Source organism: Lycium barbarum, chromosome 5 (assembly GCF_019175385.1).
Source record: "Lycium barbarum isolate Lr01 chromosome 5, ASM1917538v2, whole genome shotgun sequence".
Classification (NCBI taxonomy): Eukaryota; Viridiplantae; Streptophyta; class Magnoliopsida; order Solanales; family Solanaceae; genus Lycium; species Lycium barbarum.
The window spans coordinates 21,407,868-21,428,903 of NC_083341.1; the positions used below are offsets into that span (position 1 = coordinate 21,407,868).

General features: G+C 35.2%; 1 protein-coding gene across 1 annotated transcript; it reads right to left on the minus strand.

Annotated features, from left to right (window-relative positions):
• Positions 1–9,953: 9,953 nt before the first annotated feature.
• Positions 9,954–17,916, minus strand: LOC132640696 (E3 ubiquitin-protein ligase SINAT3-like). Its single transcript, XM_060357410.1, has 3 exons — positions 17,417–17,916; positions 11,100–11,486; positions 9,954–10,492 (listed from the first exon to the last, which is right to left on the minus strand). The coding sequence occupies exons 1-3, from the start codon at positions 17,666–17,668 to the stop codon at positions 10,130–10,132; spliced, it is 1,002 nt and encodes a 333-aa protein (XP_060213393.1). The 5' UTR covers positions 17,669–17,916; the 3' UTR covers positions 9,954–10,129.
• Positions 17,917–21,036: the final 3,120 nt, after the last annotated feature.

Sequence of the window (21,036 nt, forward strand, 5' to 3'; positions counted from 1 at the left end):
AAAAGACTCCATCATCCCGGATTGAAGGATTCTGGGTTATCGAGTAGTTCTTTGTCTATAAAGACTGAAGTTGCCTTGTTAGGTGCTCCATTTTATTTTCTAATAAGTTCATAGGTATTGCCTAAAAAGAAACAGATTTTGGATGTGTTTGGTACAAAGGAAAATATTTTCAAGAAAAATGAGTTCCTTACTTATTTTAATGTGTTCGATAATTCCTCAGGACGTATTACGGTTTTTCACCGAGGGGGTGGGTCGAAGCGATTGCAGCAAAGAATTGATTTGAAACGAAGCTCGGAGAGAAAGAGCATTCTAAAAGCTAAAAGCGTAGAAGACTAGATTGTCAGATGCAGATGTAGTAGTAAGATCTCTATCTCTAGAGAAAGCATGAGGGTTTTCTAAAAGCCCGCAAGCAAGAAATTTTATCCTAAAAGAATTTGTACATAATCTAGAAAATACTATGGGAGATGGGGTGGGGTGGGAGGCAGGGGTTGGGATGGTGTGGGATAGGGGTGAAGATGAGGTGCAAATTAGAAGGTGGGAAGGAGACAATCAATGTGGAATGCCACTTGTGGAATTTGTTTTGCCTACTCCCATTAGGAAAATCATTTTCCTTATTTTTAAGGAATTTATTTTTCTAAAAAAAATATTTTTCAAAAATTTTGACCAACCGAATATGAGAAACCATGAAATACGTTTTATAGAAAAATAAAGCATTGACCGAAATTATAACTCTTCTAAGGCAGAAAGAAGGTTAATCACACCTCATGTAATCCAAACCCGTCAACCGGTTCAAACTGGACCGGACCAGTAACCGGTTACGGAACCGGCCGGTTTCCGGTTAAAAAATCGAAACTGGCCACCAGTTCCGGTTTATCGGTTTGAAACCCCAAACCGGAACCGGTCCGGTTCAAACAGTCCAAAACCCTTTTTTGTTTTGTTTTTTGTATTATATATATATAACTTAATATATATATATATATATATATATATATAATACTATATATATTATAGTATTTATTAGTATTGTAGGTATATTTACATATGTTATATAAGTTTATAAGTAAAGTTTAAATATTTACTAACTAACAGGCTAACAGCAAGTCAGCAATACAGAATATACGTGTATATATATATATATATATATATATATATTAAGTTATATGCTTAAGTTATAGTGTTATACTACATATACCTAAAATATAGTAAGAATATACTTATATATGTCAATATACTTAGGTTATATAACTTATATATATATATATATATATAGATAGATATATGTTTAAGTTATATATTTTAGTTATTTTTCAAGTATATAACTTTCTAGTTTTTAATTTAAGTAGATGTACATCATAAGTATATTCTTAGTATATTTTAGGTATATTCCTAACTTAATATAAGTAAAAATATGAACACAAGTAAATAGAAGAAAGCTCAATGAGCCATATATTTTATTCATTCTTGGATAACATTTATTTGCAAGTTGTAGATTTTTTTTAACTTGCAAATAATACACAAGTTGTAAAGAAATAGTAGAATAATAAATTCACCAATTCTCAATCATTTTGTTAATTTCCCCCATATCATATTCGACTATGGAGATATCTTCAAAGTCTTCTATTTGATCCGGTCCACTTGCTATCAAATCTTCAATTTCTTCCTCTTCACCTTCCTCCGCTTCTAAGTTTTGGTTGCGTCGCTCCGATCTAATCCAGTCGCGAATGCACACTAGTACTTGTAAGCTAAAGCCGGATAATGAATGTCTATGGTCTCCAATTTGTTGTCTTCCTTGGCTAAATGCGCTCTCTGAAGCCACGGTTGATGCTTAAACCGTAAGGATATGTCGAGCCATTCTTGAGAGTATCGGATGACTTGCCTTGTACTTCTTCCACCATGCTAAGACGTCCAATTCATCCAGTTCCTTGATATCCACATTTGGCTGCATCAAATAAAAGTTATATTCATCAAAGTTTGCACTACAAGAAGAAGTTGGCTGTGAATGTAAAACATTTAAATGCGACAAACCCGACAAACCCTTTTTGCTACTTTGAGAAGTAGTAGGGCGTGGAGAAACGGGTGTAGCACGTTCTTCCAAATTAGAATAATGAGTAAAAAAAAATTCTAAACTTGTCATCAATAGCGAGTTCGGCTTCAGCTAAAGATGGTTAAACTCCCTGTTCAATTTCTAAAAATGTATAAATTTGACCAACCAATGTTTTAGTATAAGACACTTTTAAACAAGGATTTAAAAGAGAACCCAATATAAATAAAGTTGGGATGGGAAAAAAATACTTCTTAAATTTGATTATCATTTCAAAAATAGCCGCTTGATAACCGGGTTTATATTTATACTCTTGTAAAACTCTAGCTATTTCCGCTAAGTAGGCTAAAATTCTGGTTACCGTGGGATAGAATTGTCTAGAAAAAATAAGAGTTGCATTATAAAAAAATTCTAAGAATTCAACACATTCTTTAACATCTTCCCAATGCGTAAAATTTAACCAATCATCACTATTAATATTATATTTGTTGTGAACTTGTTGTATGAGAATCCTATACTCATATGCTTGTTGTAGCATAATGTAAGTGTAGTTCCACCTAGTCTCAATTTCTACTTGAATTTTCCTAGGTCTAAGGTTATTTTTCACACAAGCATTCTTAAAACCTCTAAGTCTTCCCCTATTAGCAATACAAAAAAGAAACGCAATCGCATCTCTAACTTTTTGAATAGAATCATCAAAACACACAAGACCATCTTTAACAATTAAATTTAAAATGTGACAACTACATCTCACATGAAAAATATTTTTTAGCGGAGGGTTTAATTCTTTTTTTAAAAGACCAATCGTCTTTGTATTATTAGAAGCATTATCTAAAGCAATACAAAGTGTTTTTCTATAAATATTAAAAAATCTCATAATAGTAAACATTGAATCCGCTAAAAATTTTCCATCGTGGTGACCTTTTCCTTCATCCTATAAAAAAGCTATAATTCTTTTTTGCATAACCCAATTGTCATCAACCCAATGACATGTAATAGCAAAAAAATCTAACTTGTTAAGACTAAGACCCAAATCAGCGGTAAGAGAAACATTATAATTTAAAGAATTAAATACATGGCGCAAAAAAATCTATATTTTTTATACAAATCTATAACATCCGCTCTACAAGTACTTCTAGGAATGCCCTCAAATAACGGATTATAACAACGTTGAATGTAAGTAACAAACCCCAAACCCGAAGGAAAGGAAAATGGTAAACAATCATAAGCTACCATTTTAGCTATTTCTACACGCTCTTTTTTCTTGTCATACTTAAAATTTCTACCGGTTCGTGGATCTATCGTCATTTGAATATCCCCCACATTTGAACCCGTTTGCTCTCCCCAAACATCCATATGTTTCTTTCTCATATGACCATTTAGTATACCCGTTCCACCATCCTTACTAGTTCCTTGCCTAAAAGCAAATACTTGTCCACATAGGGGGTACATGTAACTGATTGGTTTTCCCTATCCTTAGTCATAAATTTCCAAATTTTAGCGGTTGGCTTACGAGTTCTAGGCGGTTTATCTTGTGTATGTGATTGTGCAGGACATGTATCTCCTATGGGATTTTCGGGGGGTTGTGTTTCATCATCATCATCATCAATTTCATTAAAAGTGTCGGTAAAATGTTGTTGCATTGCCTCATGACCTAAAAGTGGATTATTTCCACCAACATCAATACCTAAATTAGGTGTTTCTTCCACAAATGTTTCCTCATTAAGCCCACCCCTAACAATACCACTACTACTACCGGCACCACGTCTAAATCTCTTTGTCATTATTAAATAGAATTAATTTAAATCACAAGAAAATAAATTGCAACAAATTAAATTGCGTAAATTAAATTGCGAAAAATAAAGATAGAGTTGGAACGAAGGTACCAAATTGCCGGATTAATTTCGAACAAATTGAAGGCGGCTAGAATTGCAAATCCACCAAAGCTACTTCGGATTGTTGCAAAATCACTAACTCCACCAACAATATTATAATTGAAAAATTAATAATTGAAACTATAATAAGACTTTATAATATTTATTTCAGAGAAATTTAAAGTGACTAATTATTGCAAAGTAACTATAATTGAGAGATTGAGATTTGAGAGAAAGAGAAGAGTGAATTGGTGTGGATTAAAATGAAAATGAAAAAGGGTTTATATTGGGGTGGGGGATGGGTTAAAGTGTTAAAAAAAAAGTTTGGGGGGTTGGGGGGGGGGGGGGGGGGGGGGGGGCAAAAAATGTGTTTATGGCCGTTTGGAAACGGCCATTTTTGCAAATGGACCGTTGCCAACGGTCCAATAACGGACAGCCTCACAGCCCAACGGCTATATTAAAAAAAAAAAAATCACCGGTTTAACCGGCCCGGTTCCGGTTTTACCGGTTTAACCGGTTCCGGTTTCAAAAAAATCGAAACCAGACCGGTAACAAATAGACGGTTAACCGGTTCTACCGGTTCCGGTTCCGGTTTTACCGGTTCGGTTACCGGTTTGAACCGGTTGACGGGCTTAATGTAATCACACCTAGACATGTAAATGGGCGGGTTGGCGCGGAGCAGGTCAAGGATTGACCTACTAAGATTTTGAACTGCCTGCCTGCCTCGTTTAGCACTTTTCAGAGAATTTTCCCTGCGCCATCTTACTAAATCTTGTTAGAAAAATAATATTTTCTATTTACTATCTCAAAAATAAAAAGAATATTTCTAACGTTCCTATTGAATTTTAATACAAAAGATTTGATTCTATTTTAATAGCCTTAAATAGCTTTGTTGACTATTGATTAACACTTTCCTTCAAACCTCTCCTTTTCTAGCTGCTACAATTGTCAGTTGGAGTGACAATTGATTCTAATTGAATAGTCATATGGCTTCATTATAATATCAGATTTGGGCGTTAACCCTCTGCTCATTTCATTGCCTATATATTATCCCTTTAACTTCACTTTGTAGGGTGTAGAAGATGGAGAACATAATTCTCTTTCTTTCTTTTCTTGTGCTGGGTTTTCTCTTTTGGTTAATTTTTATTAGGTTCTGGCTCCTAGTTTTGTACTAAAATAGCTTGTTGAACCCTGGGAATATACCCATACCGGGTGAAATATCCTTAAGAACAGTGCCTTAAGCTTTCAAGAATTTCCTGCAAGGTTCGTGATCAAGTATTTTTCGTAAGATTTCAAACAAATCTTGCTCCGTCCTATTCCGCTTATTGTAATCTTTCATTTTTCTTCTCTTTATTTTTCACTTTGCATCATGGTATTTATTTTCTTGATTTGCATTATGTGCTGAATCTTTATGGGCGACATTCAAAGCTGTAACAACTATAGAGGTATCAAGCTGCTAAACCACACTATGAAAGTGTGGGAAAGGGTGGTAGAGATGAGGGTGAGGTGAGACGTGTCTATTTCAGAGAACCAGTTCGGATTCATACCGGGGCGTTCTACTACTGAAGCCATTCATATTGTTAGGAGATTGGTTGAGTAGTATAGGGAGCGGAAAAGGGACTTGCACATGGTATTAATCGACCTAGAGAAAGTTTACGATAAAGTGCCAAGAGAGGTTGTGTGGAGATGCATAAAGGCTAAAGGTGTACTTGTGGCGTACATTAGAGCGATCAAGGACATGTATCATGGAGCCAAGACCAGAGTGAGGACTATAGGAGGAGACTCGGAGCACTTCCCAGTTCTGATGGGTTTGCATCAGGGATCAGCCCTTAGCCCATTTCTATTTGCCTTGGTGATGGATGGATTGACGCGACAAATTCAAGGTGAGGTGTGATGGTGTATGTTGTTCGCGGATGACATAGTCTTAATAGACGAGACTCGCAGCGGAGTCAACTCTAAGCTAGAGGATTGGAGACAAACGTTAGAGTCTAAAGGATTCAAGTTGAGTAGGACCAAAACAGAGTACTTGGAGTGCAGGTTCAGTAGTGTACCTCAGGAGGCTGATGTGGAAGTGAAGCTTGGTACTCAGGTCATTTAAAAGAAAAGAAGTTTCAAATATCTTGGGTCTATTTTACAAGAAAATGGGATATTGACGATGATGTCACACATCGTATTGGTGCAGGATGGTTGAAATGGAGGCTCGCTTCCGGAGTGCCGTGTGATAAGAAAGTGCCACCAAAACTTAAGGGAAAGTTCTACAAAGTGGTAGTTAGACCGACTCTGTTGTACGGGGCAGAGTGTTGGCCAGTCAAGAACTCTCACGTGCAGAAGATGAAAGTCGCGAAAATGAGAATGTTGCGGTGGATGTGTGGGCACTATAACTTGGATTTTCAAACAAAATCGACCTATTTCTATTTAAACCATGATCATGAGCAAGTGCATAAATATACTCCTGATGAGAGATAGGATCAGGAATGAGGACATCAGGGACAAAATGGGAGTGGCATCGGTGGAGGACAAGATGCGAGAAGCGAGGTTGAGATGATTTGGGCATGTGAAGAGGAGAGGCATAGATGCCCCAATGCGGAGGTGTGAGAGGTTGGCTTTGGACGGTTTTAGACAAGGTAAAGGAAGGCCAAAGAAATATTGGGGAGAGGTGATTAGGCAGGACTTGGCGTTGTTTCAGATTACCGAGGACATGACCTTAGATAGGAGGTTGTGGAGGGCTCAGATTATGGTAGAAGGCTAGTAGGTAGTCTCGCTTTTCTGTCGCACTAGTAGGCGTAGCTTTGCTCTACTTTTTATTGCCCTATGTTTCCTGCTTTTATGTGTTGGGTCTTGTCTCTCCAGGCTGTTTTATCATGACTTCTTTGCCCTTGTTTTTTTCTCATTTTCGCATTGCTTTGATTTGCTGTCGGTATCTGACTTTTCTCCCCTTGTTTTCTTGTTTTCTTTTGAGCCGAGGGTCTTTCGGAAACAGCCTCCCTACCAAGGTGGGGGTAAGGTCTGCGTACATTTAACCCTCCCCAGACCCCACACTGTGGGATTCAACTGGGTATGTTGTTGTTGCTATATCTTTATGGGTTTCTCTTTAACATATTATTCTGAGTTTAATTTTGTTGCAGTGATTTTTAAGCTACTTGATCTTTTCCTCTTTTATGTGTCACTTTAATCACTTCTAAATTTGTACTAAACTTTCTAACTTTTGTAGGAAGTTGGGGGAAATGATGGAAGAATTAATAACTAAATTTCACTTCAGAACCTGTCTTTTTTCCTTGTAAGTTGTAATCATACATTTTTGGGTAAGTTTATTTTAATATGAAAGGATCTATGTTTAAAAGGAGTGTTTACGAACAATGGTAATCTGTTGAGAATATGTTGCATTTCTGGCTTTTTCTTAAATTATTTCCGTTAAATAAAACTTATTATTTCTAATTAATGGAGTACCAAGTTTATGTTTACTAAAAGATATGTTAACGTTGTGAACTTGTGATACAACTCCACCCGAGTAATCTAGAGTTAACTACAAAGTTTGTGCAATTTGAACTTTTAAGTTTGCTTTACTAGCAATTTACCATTCAACTCTTCACCAAGAGTTTGGGGAAAGAAGTAAATAGAAATGCTTTGCCCTACATACCTGTCAATATGGAATCTAAATAAAATGTTTGTCAAGTTCAGGGATTGTCCATGTATTTGTCCAGATTTAAATCACTTACATGAAAAATATATTTTATTTACCAAAAAGTTGTCAAGCTAAAATTGAGTTACTCGCATGAATGAAGGAGCTCAAGAATATATATATATATATATATATTCATTTACTTACCCAATACTATTGTGATGGATTTGGTAGTAAACATTGGTTGAACAGAAATTCGTCGGCGGTGGCAGAAAAGTGAGAGATATTGTAGAGTGATTTGAGGTTTTGGCTAAAATTTGTTCTTAGTTTGGGCTCAAGGACTATTTCGGGTCATTTGCTTAAATTTGTGGGACTTTTGTTTTTTTGCTGGTTGCCACACCACGTCCTTTTCCCTATTTTAAATTATCCACACCACGTCCTTTTCCCTATTTTAAATTATCTTTACATTTTATATATGTATGTATGTATATTTATTTTTGGCTTAATACATCGACAACCCCTTAAACTTGTCAGTAAATTTCATTTAGACACTCGAACTACAACTTGTTCCAATTGAGAAACCTGATCATATGATAAAGTGTTCCTATTAAATACTTTTAATTCAAATCTTGAAAAACAATAATTGCGTGTGTTTCCAAGCGTATATTAGATAGTTAAATTAATCATATAAAATATGTCATCTCTTTTAGTTATACACATCGATCTTAATTAAACCCCCCACCCCCAACCCCCAATGTGGAACTTCCAGACCTTTACAATTTAGTTTCTCTCTGGACGACAATAAAATTAGAATGAATAAGTTTTTAAATCAATAATTACTTGTAAACCATATAAAGAAGCATTTGAATATAAGAAATAAGAAACATCAACAAAATATGATAAATTGACTTGCATATGACTTTCGTTAGTTCGCAAGACTTTTACTTTTTGAATTAAGGGTAATTGGTTGAGAACATTTTATTAACAAAAGTTAATTTTGATATTAGACAATTGTAAATTAAAAAAATTGAAGTGATATAACTGCAACATGATAAACTATTAGGAAAATAGATATTGAAATAAAAAGTGCAAACCAACACAAAGTGAGAAAGTTCACTCAAAAAGACAATTTTTCTCATCAAAATTCAAAATAAATTACTCAGCTGCTCGTCAGATATTTCGTTTGCCACCAATGTATTTATACCTAAACCCCATTGAATCTGCTTGATGACTGGCTCAATTTTATGGAGATTCTTTTCCAACCAGCTCTCATTATTTAGTGAAATTTAACTTTTATATACCAACAGTATAAACGAATGTTTAATATCAAGTCACTTAAAAGATAATTATAAATAGTCGTCCATGAAAAGTGGACAAGTAACCTAAAAATGAAGAGAGATTACATGCTGCAAGAAGTTAAAATACACTGGTAAATTTATAACGTTTGTGTATATAATAAGTTAAATCAAATCCTATTTAGTAACGATGCCACTATGATCAAGAGTATCATATCTCTCAGTATTCCCGACTCATTTCTCAACAAGTTCAGGCATATCATTGCCAGGAAGAGAACTTGGAAATAAGTAAATTTTGAACGCTTTGCAAAACAGTGTTTCATGGGATACCCCCATCATTTTGTTGCCAGTGATAAGTTGTTTTTTATGAAGACATGGATTTCCTAGACATATTACCACTAAATAATTCACTGAAGCAGATTAGTACTACTTCCATTTTCCTGGCTTTAATTTCTAAAAATGAAAAATTTTGCATTCACTTAAAGGTCCTCAATTTTAGAATTCTTTTGCAGTGATGTATCAATTCTAATGTCACCCACCCTTTCCACCTTACCCTCAGAATCTTGAAAAATAGTGAAGATAGGATCCAGTCTCAAACCCCAAGAATAATTATCCTTCTTATATACTCCCTCCGTCCCATGATGAGTATCACCTTCGCAAATATCACGCCCATTAAGAAATCAATAAATGCAATGTGAAATTTACTAAACTGCCCTATTTATTAGATAGTTTTCTAAAAATTGAGCAATATTAAAGAGGATTACTTCTTTAATGTCAATAGCATAGTTGGAAACACTTGCCAATTTTTGTCTTGAATTCTTAAGGTGATACTTTTTCGGACAATTTTTTTTTTTTGCTAAGATGACACTTATTTTGGGATGGAGGGAGTAATGCTCAACTATACTCTCCAATTTTCAAAATTTTGAAGGAAAGATAATTCCTATACATATCAACATGTGTGTTTCTTTACCCAGAAAACTGAAATGCAGTTGGTCTGTACCTTTTGCATGCCAAATGGTGGCATCATTTCCTTTCCAAATTCTAAGTTTCTCTCAGCTCTCAGTCATCAACGCAATTCAGTACTACCACTGGAATGAAGCCAGAATTAAACTTGCAACAGCACAGGCACACAAGTAGGTTTTGTTAGGAGAAAAATAGGTTAGATCTTTATGGTACATGCTCTTCCAAGCGTTAATAACAAAACATACACTCGTCAGTTCATACATATGAACAAAACTTTCCACACATTTTTCGAACAATCTTCAACGTCTGAATCTGTTTGTCTTGAAATATCAGTACATTAAGTACAGAGGTTGGGCATGCATGCTCCGCCATCAGGATTCTGCTGTTCCTTCCATATCCGTCCAGTCACTCGTAGCTTAAGCTCCTTTCTCTCCCCTCCAGAAAAGAAAAGTGCCATGTTACGTTGTATAACGAGCCCATCATGGCTATCCCTTACTTTTCTATGACTGTCTCTTATGCTTCGGGGCGTACCTTCCCAGGTAAGTTTTCTTCCATTACCCCCAACTTCCAGGCTGTAACTATAGTTTCGAGCCTCCATCTCATCTCCCATAAACCGAAGAAACGCCATGTAAACAGGAGCTGTTCCAAGCTGAAAGGCTTCAAAATGCAGACAGAAGCACTGACCAAAACAATTGAAAACCTGAAAAGAAGTAACAGAATATATAGCACTCTAGCTTTAGGAAACTTGCTTTTGAGCTCTTGTGGAATAAATTAAAAATAGTTCCTGAAGGAGTAAAACAAACACAACATACGAGGTATGAAATTATAACTCAAATGTTCAGTACCAGAAGTAGGAGTTTAATTCTTGATTAGTAGATTCGCACAAGATTAACACAAAATAACATGCAGATATCACAAGCCACTTTATCAAGTGTAATTAAGAAAATAGATGAAGCAGATGAATGCTAAAGGTTTACGCAAATGCATGGAATAGTGACTAAGAACAGCATTGATCAGTCAGATGCTCAACTTTCGAATAACATGTTAGCCTAATGTCCTTTTAATTTAGGGCTTGTTTTCATTTTTGACCCGCCGGCCAAAATTAATTACCGGCACTAGCCAAAATATACAAAACCTATAAACTGATTATATATATTGTGTATGCAATAAGTATATTATATGTATATTCGTACTTTAAACCTATACATTTGCTGGCTATTCTTCTTTTGAGCGGTCCAAAAATGTAATTACCCTTTATTTTACATACTGAGAATAATTTAAAAAAAAAAAAAGGATTTCCAACTTACCGTTAACATCCACGTCGCATTTTCTACTTCTCGAGGATTAGATTTCACATACCGATGGTTGAAAGTGCATCCTGAGTGCATGTCTACCTTGTGATCATCCCTCAAGTGAGCAACCAAGTAAGGAATATCACCTCCAACTGAGCACTCAGACCCAGCATACGGGCAATTGTATGGTCTAAAGTTGCAAACTGACTCATGTTTTAGCTTACTGTAATAAGGAAATATCTCGGGACACCCAACAGAGCCATATTTGCAAGGGAGCTCGAGTGATTCAGCCACCTTTTCCAGTGCTAAACATCTGATATCTCCAAGCTCCTGTCTACAAGTGGGACATCGGTTGTGTGCCCTAGCTTTACATGTCGAACAGATTGTGTGTCCATTGTGACACTGCAGCAATAACATGCAAAAGATGATACATTAAGGGGTCGTTTGGTTTAGAAAATAAGTTATGCAAGTATTATAATAAGGGACTTTTTAAGCCTTTCAGCTTATAAAAGGCTCCTACCAAATAAGTAGAGAAAAAACTAAGGCATCACTTTGATACAGAAAAAGAAAGGCATCACTGCCAGCGGATTAGTTATTAACCTTGTCATAACCTTCCTGTATCTTCAGTGCTTAATGCTGCTATTGAATATAAGCTTTTGACTAAAAAAGAGGATAACAAGTATTTGAAACTTGGTATAACTATTTCCTGGCATCATCCTGTTAAAAATAAATAAAAAAAAGGGCAGCCCGGTGCACTAAGCTCCCGCTATGTGCGGGGTCCAGGGAAGGGCCGGACCACAAGGGTCTATTGTACGCAGCCTTACCCTGCATTTCTGCAACAGGCTGTTTCCACGGAATGTGGAGCTAGTTTCAAGGGATCAAAGATGCTTATGGGTAATGATGGTGTCATACGCAACCACAAAGGTGAGTGAGTTGTTGGCTTCCAAAAGCAGTGTTTTGGAAGGCACACAGCGACAAAAGGCGACAAGGGCCTGCCTCGCCTTAAGGAGCGGCGCGCGGCGAGGCGCTCGCCTTTTTGAAGTGCGGCGCCAATAAATACCAAAAAATTAAAATATTTAATTGCATATGTAAATAATCAAAATCTCACTAGCAATAACATATTAGCAAATATTTCAATTCAAAAATTAAAAGTAGATAGTAGATACTAAAAGTCTACAACTGTTTACTTTCTTTATAATTTTTTACTTCTTCCCTAATTTCAGGCGGACAAATTGTACATTTTTTTACATTTTTGTAACCACCAATCAAATGTTGTTTGTGTCGAGTAATTCCGCCATTGAAAGTGCCTCGACAAAAGATACATGTGACTGAATCTTTTGTTGGGCCTTTGGTACCATAATTCCAACCTATGTCTTTTTTGCTAGCGTCCGACGATTCCATTGAATTTGAACCTACTGTTTATAACTGTATAACAAAATTTAAACAATTATTGAACAGAAAAAATAGGAGCAAAACAACCACTGCCTCACTGGTCCAAACAGAGAAAAAAAAAAACAGAGGAGAAAACAGAGGAGACAAAAACAGAGGGGAAAAAAACAGAGGAGAAAAAACAGAAAAAGAAGAAGAGAATAGAAGAAGGAAAAAAACAAAAAAAAAACAGAGGTGGCCGGAAATAGAGCAGTTGTCGCCGGAAAAAAAGAAGAAGAACAGAAGAAGAAGCAGAAGTCGAAAATACAGGAGGAAGAAAGAAGAAGAAAGAAGAAGAACTGAAGAAAAAGAAGAAGGAGAAAGAGACGTACCTGAAACCTTGAAGGAGAAGAGAGGAGGAGGCAAAAAAAAACCCTAGCAGCTATTTTCATTTAAGTCCTCCACTTCATTTAAGTCCTCCACTTCTTTTAATTGTTTTTTTTTTTAAAAAAAGGCATCTCGCCTCGCCATAACTGGGCGCCTCGCCTTGGCGCCATTAGCGCCTTTCTCGCCTTTGGCGCGCCTTTTGAAGGGCTGCTCGCCACAGCCATAAAAGGCACTGCAGCCTCGCCTCGCCACGCCTCTCGCCAAAGGCGAGATGGCGCTCACCTTTAACAACACTGTCCAAAAGTGTGGTAATGGTTATTCAGCTCTCCAAGCTGAATTGCTGGCCCCGAGAGCAGGACTTGAAATGGCGAAAATCCATAACCTTACTCCATTGGAAGTTGAATCTGATTCAACGGAGGTAATCAAATGCATTGACCATAACAATATAACCTATGCTGACATTATACATGAATGCAGGTTGTTAATACTCCAATTGAGGATCCCGATAGTCAGGCCTAATTTCCGGCAAGGAAATCCAATAGCACATATGCTCGCTAAGGAAGCTCTCTATAAGTTCAACTCTAGTAATACTATATCGTGCACGACCTCCAAATTTTGCTGAAGACCAACTGATGATGGATAAACTAGGAGAACTCGTTTTGTTAAGCATGTATCTATTCGGACTTGTAATAATCTAGCTAGCTATGGTAACCAAAGTGTCCTAAGTGACATCGACTTAAATCTTTGAATGGTACTAGTTCTCTAGGAATCACTATTGCTCCCCAGAGCAATACTATGGAATGCAATATCTTGCATGTTTAAATATATATAATATCCGTATTTCTCAAAAAAAAAAAAAAAAGTTATTAAAAAGACACCAGAAAGCCTCCCAATACCAGTACCAACTACCAACAGATGAAGGCACATATGGATATATGCCTTTAAAAGATGCATAACTTTGTGTCAAGAAAATGGACTTGGGCCTAACTTAAACCCAAAAACTAGATCTGATACCATGTTAAGGAAATGGACCTTAGACCTAACTCAATTCGAAAACCCTACCTATAAAGGGACCTTCATTCAGAATCATCCACTCGAGCCCTACATGCCGTCATCCAGCACCCACAACAAATAGGATAAACTAATTCATAAAGTTAAACCCCATGTCAGTTTAATCTATAATTACAAACCAAAATCATTGGTTGTTAAGCAAAAGCTGTGGATCATAGGATACCACAATGCCTACAACAAAAATTCATGCCCACTGTCAGATGGCAAGGCAAAACACAAACAAGGTGAAAAGCCTATGTAATACATAGTACCAGCATTGATACGCATACAACCTATTAAGAAAATCAACGGAGCTGATTGCTAATTTTTAGCATTCAATTTTAGAACTAAGGTTTCATGATTCAAGCACAATTACAGGTAAAAATATGTGGATCTTGTTAAAGATGTTCACATATCACTGTTGAATCATTTAATACAATGATTAAATATCTTGGGAATTTTACTGTTCAATTGGTAGTTCACTAAGGGCCTGTATAAACAAGGCCAGATTCTGCAACAGACAGCCTCAGAATGAATTGAAACATGGTCACCTGAATAAATTTCTTCGTTGCAGTCGAAGAAGATTAATACAACAGGATTGTAAAATTATTACACTTACTATCTATCCCTGCCAATTCCCCAAATAGCACCCAGCACATTGAGTTGAGAACAGCAATACTGGGCCAAGTCAATTCGAACCTAGCACAACCAACCTTGCTATAGAAGTTTGAGCCCGAGCCAACTCTTCCAGCCAAAAATTTAGAAAATCACCACGAGTCCAATGTTTTGAAAACTCAATAAAAGCCTACCTTCCATCTTAGATCGAAATCGAATTTCAAATTGAAGAAATCAAAAGATATTTGCAGTCAGACAGATAGCAGCAATACAACACTGGCATGCTGATTATAGTAAAGGAGCTTATAGTCTTGCATTCTCATCCGTAGCCCTAAAGTCCTCCTAAGTGCTAACCTACTATGTGGAGTTAATGTCACCCTCACTAACTTTATACTCAAAAATGGCAATTCCAAGTACCATTAACTATCTCTGCCAATTGACATATATGAACTCAAATGCTTCAGGAAAAATCTCTAGGTCAAAATATACTAATACCTAAAACATAAACAAATTCAAACCGTTTAAAATAGATCCTTATGAATATGGTAAGTGGTCTTAGTCTAAAAGATCCTTACACTTTAAAAATGTGTGCCGCCCTTAAAAAGAAAAGCAGCCCGGTGTACAGATCATCTCCCGCTCATGCAGGGTCTGAGGGAAGGCTGCACCCTCAGGGGGTGTGTCAGTTTGCTGATTCTGCAGCTCGAACCACCCTATTCTTTGGTATACTAATATGTGGGTCAACACGTAATTGTCAGCTAAGTTCACAACGCCATTAAACCATACTTTTGAAGAACCACATGAACGTAAAATGGAAGTCTTCTGAACCAGCAGTTAGACAGGTGAGAGATTTTAGCATTTCGTGTACTAACATTGAATGAGAAGACAAGAAAAGAAAGATAGTCATCAGAACTTAGAGCTAGCATAGTTAATTCACTGCAAAACAAACAATCCTTGTACTCCATCTTAAACTTCTTTCCGAGTTATCCTTGTTACCCAATAGGAGATCAGTTTTTCATATAACTTGCTGTTGATGCGACTATGTACCTGTACAAGATAAAAAATTTCAAATCCCGAATACGTAAAATTTGTAGAATCGGACCAATCTACTATAGATACAGGAACACCATTGTGCTCCTTTGTTCAATTGATTTTTGCTTCGACATGTGCTGTTTAAATATTGTACCTCCAGCTTGATTCAAGAGCAAAGATGCTTTCTCTACTCCATCTTGCATTAAACTTTTCACTTACCTTGGTGGCATTCATTCGATTTTCAAAATCCATCATGCCTTGTTTATTTCAAGATTTTTGAGAAGTCAATGTCTTGTAAAAGGGTTCTCTAGCATTATATGGGACAAAGCAAGAATCCTTCTTTAGTCATTCTATTTCCATATTAAAAGGAGAAGAGGCCAAGGCTTTTTGGTTAATGTTAGTGTTGCAGTCTATTCTCTTGTATTGGGTGACTTTTTCCAGCAAAGCTTAGGCATATAGGAAATAAATTATGTAGTATTTTTGTCTCTATTGAGATTTAAACACTGGTCTCTAAGGTTTGCACCCCCTTCATTAACCGCTAGGCCACACTCTTGTGCAAAAAACATATCATTCAGAAAGGTAAAAGAATTTTTCTATATCGGTAATGAATGGCATCGGGTTTCGAACATAAGACCTCTCATGAGCAAAGGGACAGACAAATCGCTGGACCACAAACACCTTCTGCAATTAGAGTTAGAAATAAAATACTTAAACAAACAACATCACAACTAGTTTGATAAGGCTATATCAACCTACTGCAATCTTTCTCCTTATATAAGCTTGGAACGAACTAGGTTCTTTTCTGTATTACACTCTGACCCCGAATGTAAAATGGATTAGACACCTGACCACCAAAAATACAAATAGACCAGACGCTAAAACCCAAGGGTACAAATTCAGCAGCTACACTCAATATACACATAAGTTTGGGGAAAAAAAATTCACATCTCCAATCTATACGAACCACCAAAGGGGAGAAATTTACCAAATAATTTCTAGCTAACTCCACCCAACGTGTCAATAGTCCTATGCAGAACCAATTTTCGGGTCCACCTAATAAGCCAGGCTCCAGAAGCTGGAAAGCTAAACCAACTCTAGAGGCCCATTTTTGCCATGAGAACTATTCACTTTTTGTTTGGAATAATTTTTCACTTTAATTCAAAATCAGTGTTTAGTTATAAAATTTTGAAATCCAACTTGGAGTTGGATTCAAAATTTGGAAAGTGCTCCAAACCTGCTTTCCAACACCATCTTCATAAACTCCAAATAAAGCGTTCTCTTCTCTCCTTTGCAAAAAGTATAACCAATCACAATTCCAACTTCATAAATTCCAAATAAACTAAAAACTATTTGGAATATTCACTAACCACAAACAAACTCCCTAGTTCAATCCACCACTACTCACTCCTAAAGTCACCTAAAAAAGGGCAGCCCGGTGCACTAAGCTCCTGCTATGCACGGGGTCCGGGGAAGGGCCGGACCACAAGGGTCTATTGTACACAGTCTTACCTTGCATTTCTACAAGAGGCTGTTTTCACAGCTTGAACCCATGACCTCCACTCCTAAACTCACCTAACCCATAACAAAGAAAAGGAAATGAAAAGAATAGGTATAAATATATAAAAATTTAAAGTCTTGCAGATCATTCACCAGAGAAAACAAATTGGAGCCTCTAGTATTATATATAGAATCTTGTAACAATCAAAGCATTCAAAGGGGTACATAGATCCCCAAAATTTAATGAATATATACATCAAAAAATGCCACAAAACCAACAATCAAGGTTCAATCTTTCCTCAAATCAAACCAATATAACAAGTTCTTGTACAATATAAAATACAATTTCCAAATTAAAAAAAAAAAAAAGGAAATCTTTAACTAACCTGATGGATTGGAGGGTACATAGAATTAGTACAAACAGGACATTCAAGAAGCTCATGAACACTTGTTGTAGAATGAATTGATGAAATCCCATCATTATTATTATTAATATTAATGTTAACATTGTTGTTGTTATTGTTTGGTGTTTTTGAAGATGAAAATTGAGAATGAATTATATGTGGATGATGTAAAGGGATCTCATCATCATCAATGCCATCTGAAGATGATACACATTCAATGCTATCCAACTCCATTCTTGAAAGAGGAAAAAAAAAAAAAGATCAAATTTTTATTCAGTAAAATCAAGAATGGTTTTGAGGTTTGGATGTTATGAATTTATGGGGATTTGTTGATGGGTTTCCATTAATGATGTTTTTTTTTTTTTTTTATCAAATGATGGTTTTTTGATTTAGAAATTGAAGAGACAGAAAAAAAAAGGGAGACAGAAGGAACTTTAGCTTCTGCTAGGAGGAAAGAATTGTGCTTTTTTTCCACTTTTAATTTATTGGTTGCTTTTCTGTTTTATCATTTAAAAACTTGTTGGTATTGGTTCATTTTTTATTTTATTTTTCATGCAGTGTTCGGTACTTGGATTGAAGTATGACTAATCACTTTTAGCTTTGGTTAAGAGGAAAGAATGATGCTTTTTCTACTTTTATTTATTGGTTGCTTTTTTGGTTTTTGCTTTTAAAATCTGTTGGTCTTTATTCTTTTTATTTTGTTATTTTCCACCGGTATCTGAATTAAAGCACTTCAAGTTCTACTTTTGGGGGTGACGCTCCCAACAAAAAAAATTTCATTCTCAAGGCTCGAACCAAAAAACTCTAGCTAAGAGTGTTGGGATTCCAACTATGCCAGCATAATCCATATTTTATGCTATTTTATTTGAGGAAGTACATATGGTGGGTTAAGAGGGTCCATCAATTAAGAGAGATTCTTGAATTTTTTTTGTTTAAGACAAAGAAATCTAAGTTTTTTGGTTAGGTAAAATGGACATTTTTGTACTAATGGTTAATGAGATTTGACTCATTTAAAGCTAGAAGTTTTATAAGTTATTTTTTTCTCTATTAAATGAAGAAACAAAAAAATCCGACTCGGCCTTCGAATAGTTAGTCTTATAGCCTGTTTGCCCAAGCTTCTAAAAATAGCTTATTTTAAAAAGCATTTTTTTCAAAAGTACTTTTCAAAAAAGTACTTTTGGCTAAAAGCAGTTTGTGTTTGGCCAATTAATTTAAAAAGTACTTTTGAGCAGCAATTAGTGTTTGGTCAAGCTTTTAAAAAGTGCTTCTATGTGTATTTTTCTCAAAAGTGCTTTTGGGCAAAAGCTATTTTTTTAGCTTCTAAAAAACTGATTCTGCTACTCTCCAAAAGTACTCATTTTCTCCCAAAAGCTTGGTCAAACACCTCACTTTTTTTAAAATAAACACTTATTGAAAAAATAAATACTTTTGGAGGAAAAATAAGCTTGGCCAAACAAGCTATTAGCCTGTTTTAGACTTACCTCATTCTTAGGTTGGTTTTAAGAAAAGGAAGAGGAGAGAGATTGAAATTTTTAAATTTTGAATTTTGAATTTTGAATTTGTGGCATTGGAAATTGAGATAGCGGTCCACATCTTTTTAAAAAAGAAAAAGAGTTAAAAATAGCCTAACCTATTAAAAATGGTTTAAATTTTACTCCTATTACCCATAAGAGTATCCCAAAAGATTTATCCTAACACTTCCCCTAAGGTCTTTTTCCTTCCCAAAAAAAAAAAAAAAATCACCCTAATTGTCAATATTATTGGCCAAATTATCAGCAATTATATTCCCCTCTCGAAAAAAAATGTTGTAGGTGTGCATTAATCAGCTCAATATTCTCTTGGATGCCTTGTACATGATTCTTCAATCACCATATTGAACCTGGCTCTGACCATTTACCATATTTACCACCAAGAATGAATTTAATTGCTGGATGTTGTATTTGTTAGTGGTACAATGTTTTTTAAAATAATCAATTGTTTAGTTGCAGGAAGAATCTAATATTTGATTTATTAGAATATTCATTTTCTTAGTTGTAAAATGAGTCTACTAATTTGTTTATGTGACTATTCAAAACCCTATAATTATATAAAAAATTATGATACAAAATTTCATGCATATTTTCAACCTTATTAATTGCATCTATTTTTCAAAAATATCATAAACTAATTGCATCAAGAAATCAGCGATCCCTTCAAGTGGTACTGATTGTGTTTTAAATTTAATATTTGTGCGTATAAACATACCGTTTGAATAAAATTTATTGGCTTCCGCCGAATTCGTATATGGACTTCTAGCTCAGCCTCGTTTATGTGGTTACATTTCTGTTTTTAATTTATACAAAAAATATCATCTATATTTATAAATAATTTATTTTTAAATTTTTTATTTATCCTTAATGAAATGATTTATATCTGTCAAATATCTAAGACTTGTTTTATACTACAATTCTTTTCTTACACTTCTTCAATAGCTAAATAGTGTTACATAAATTAAAACGGAAAAAAACATAATAAATTAGAGATAATTGTCAGAAACATACCTGAACTATCAATTTTTCGCGAGTTTATATTAGTTCACGTAAGAAAAGGAACCACCGATAATTTGTCACTACAACAAAATATGCTTTTAGCGGCAATTAATTTGCGGCAATAACTTAATTACCGCTAATTGTATTCTAGAATCAATTATTAGCGGCAATACCAAACTTCAACTCTAACAATAAATGCCGCTAAAGGATTTACCGACCTTGGATCTAATGGTATTAACCAATTGCTGATAAATATTTTGTGGTAATAACCATTGCCGCTAAAAAAAATATTGTTACTAAAGACCTCTCTCTTTTGGTGTGGTGTGTTTTTTACATTAATTTTGATTTATATGCAGCTCCACTAAATTCATCGATGTCAAAATGATCACTTAAGGCATGAGGAAGGTCCACATTCCAACCCAACAAGAAATTATCATTATTGCCTGCTCAGACCATTTTGCACACTGCAAATCAGAATACGCCACGTCACATAAGACATGTATAGGCCAAGGAATTACAAATTGCACAACACGACAAGGAACCAGTGAGGAAAGAGGGATCCTCCTCAAGCGAAACGAACACTCGATTTTCCTTATTTTCTTCCTCTTTTTTGAACCGCTGCTCACGTTCTATGGCCAACCCCCAACCACTTATTACACTTTTGTCACAAACGGTGGAACCAAAGATTTTATCAATGGAATTCAATTTTTATAAGAATAGGTTATATCAAGCTTCTGTTTTAGGTCAAGGGGATTCAGTTCTTGTAAATATCATGTATTTTTATTTATTTTTATTAGAATATTCATGTATAATAAATATAAACTTTGAGCAAGAGGCATTATATGAATCCATTTTTTAAAATGTGGTTCTGCCACTGTTTATGACAATGTACATCCTATAAAATTTGTTTGCACTCGGTTTCTATATTAAATAAATATAAGAAATATGTTTTTCATAAATAATTATTATTTAATTTTACTTAAATAATGTGTATTTTCACTTTGTTGTTTGTTCCGAGATTTTTTAGCTGCTATAGCGAATAGCTATTATACAGTTATAACAACTTTTGACATT

Excerpts from the sequence above, each read along its gene's own strand:
- LOC132640696 (XM_060357410.1), bottom strand. The coding sequence starts at position 17,668 with ATGGAGTTGGATAGCATTGAATGTGTATCATCTTCAGATGGCATTGAT. Across the intron at positions 11,487-17,416 it reads TGTACCCTCCAATCCATCAG|TGTCACAATGGACACACAAT; the intron begins GTTAGTTAAAGA and ends TTATTGCTGCAG. Across the intron at positions 10,493-11,099 it reads ATGCGACGTGGATGTTAACG|GTTTTCAATTGTTTTGGTCA; the intron begins GTAAGTTGGAAA and ends ACTTCTTTTCAG.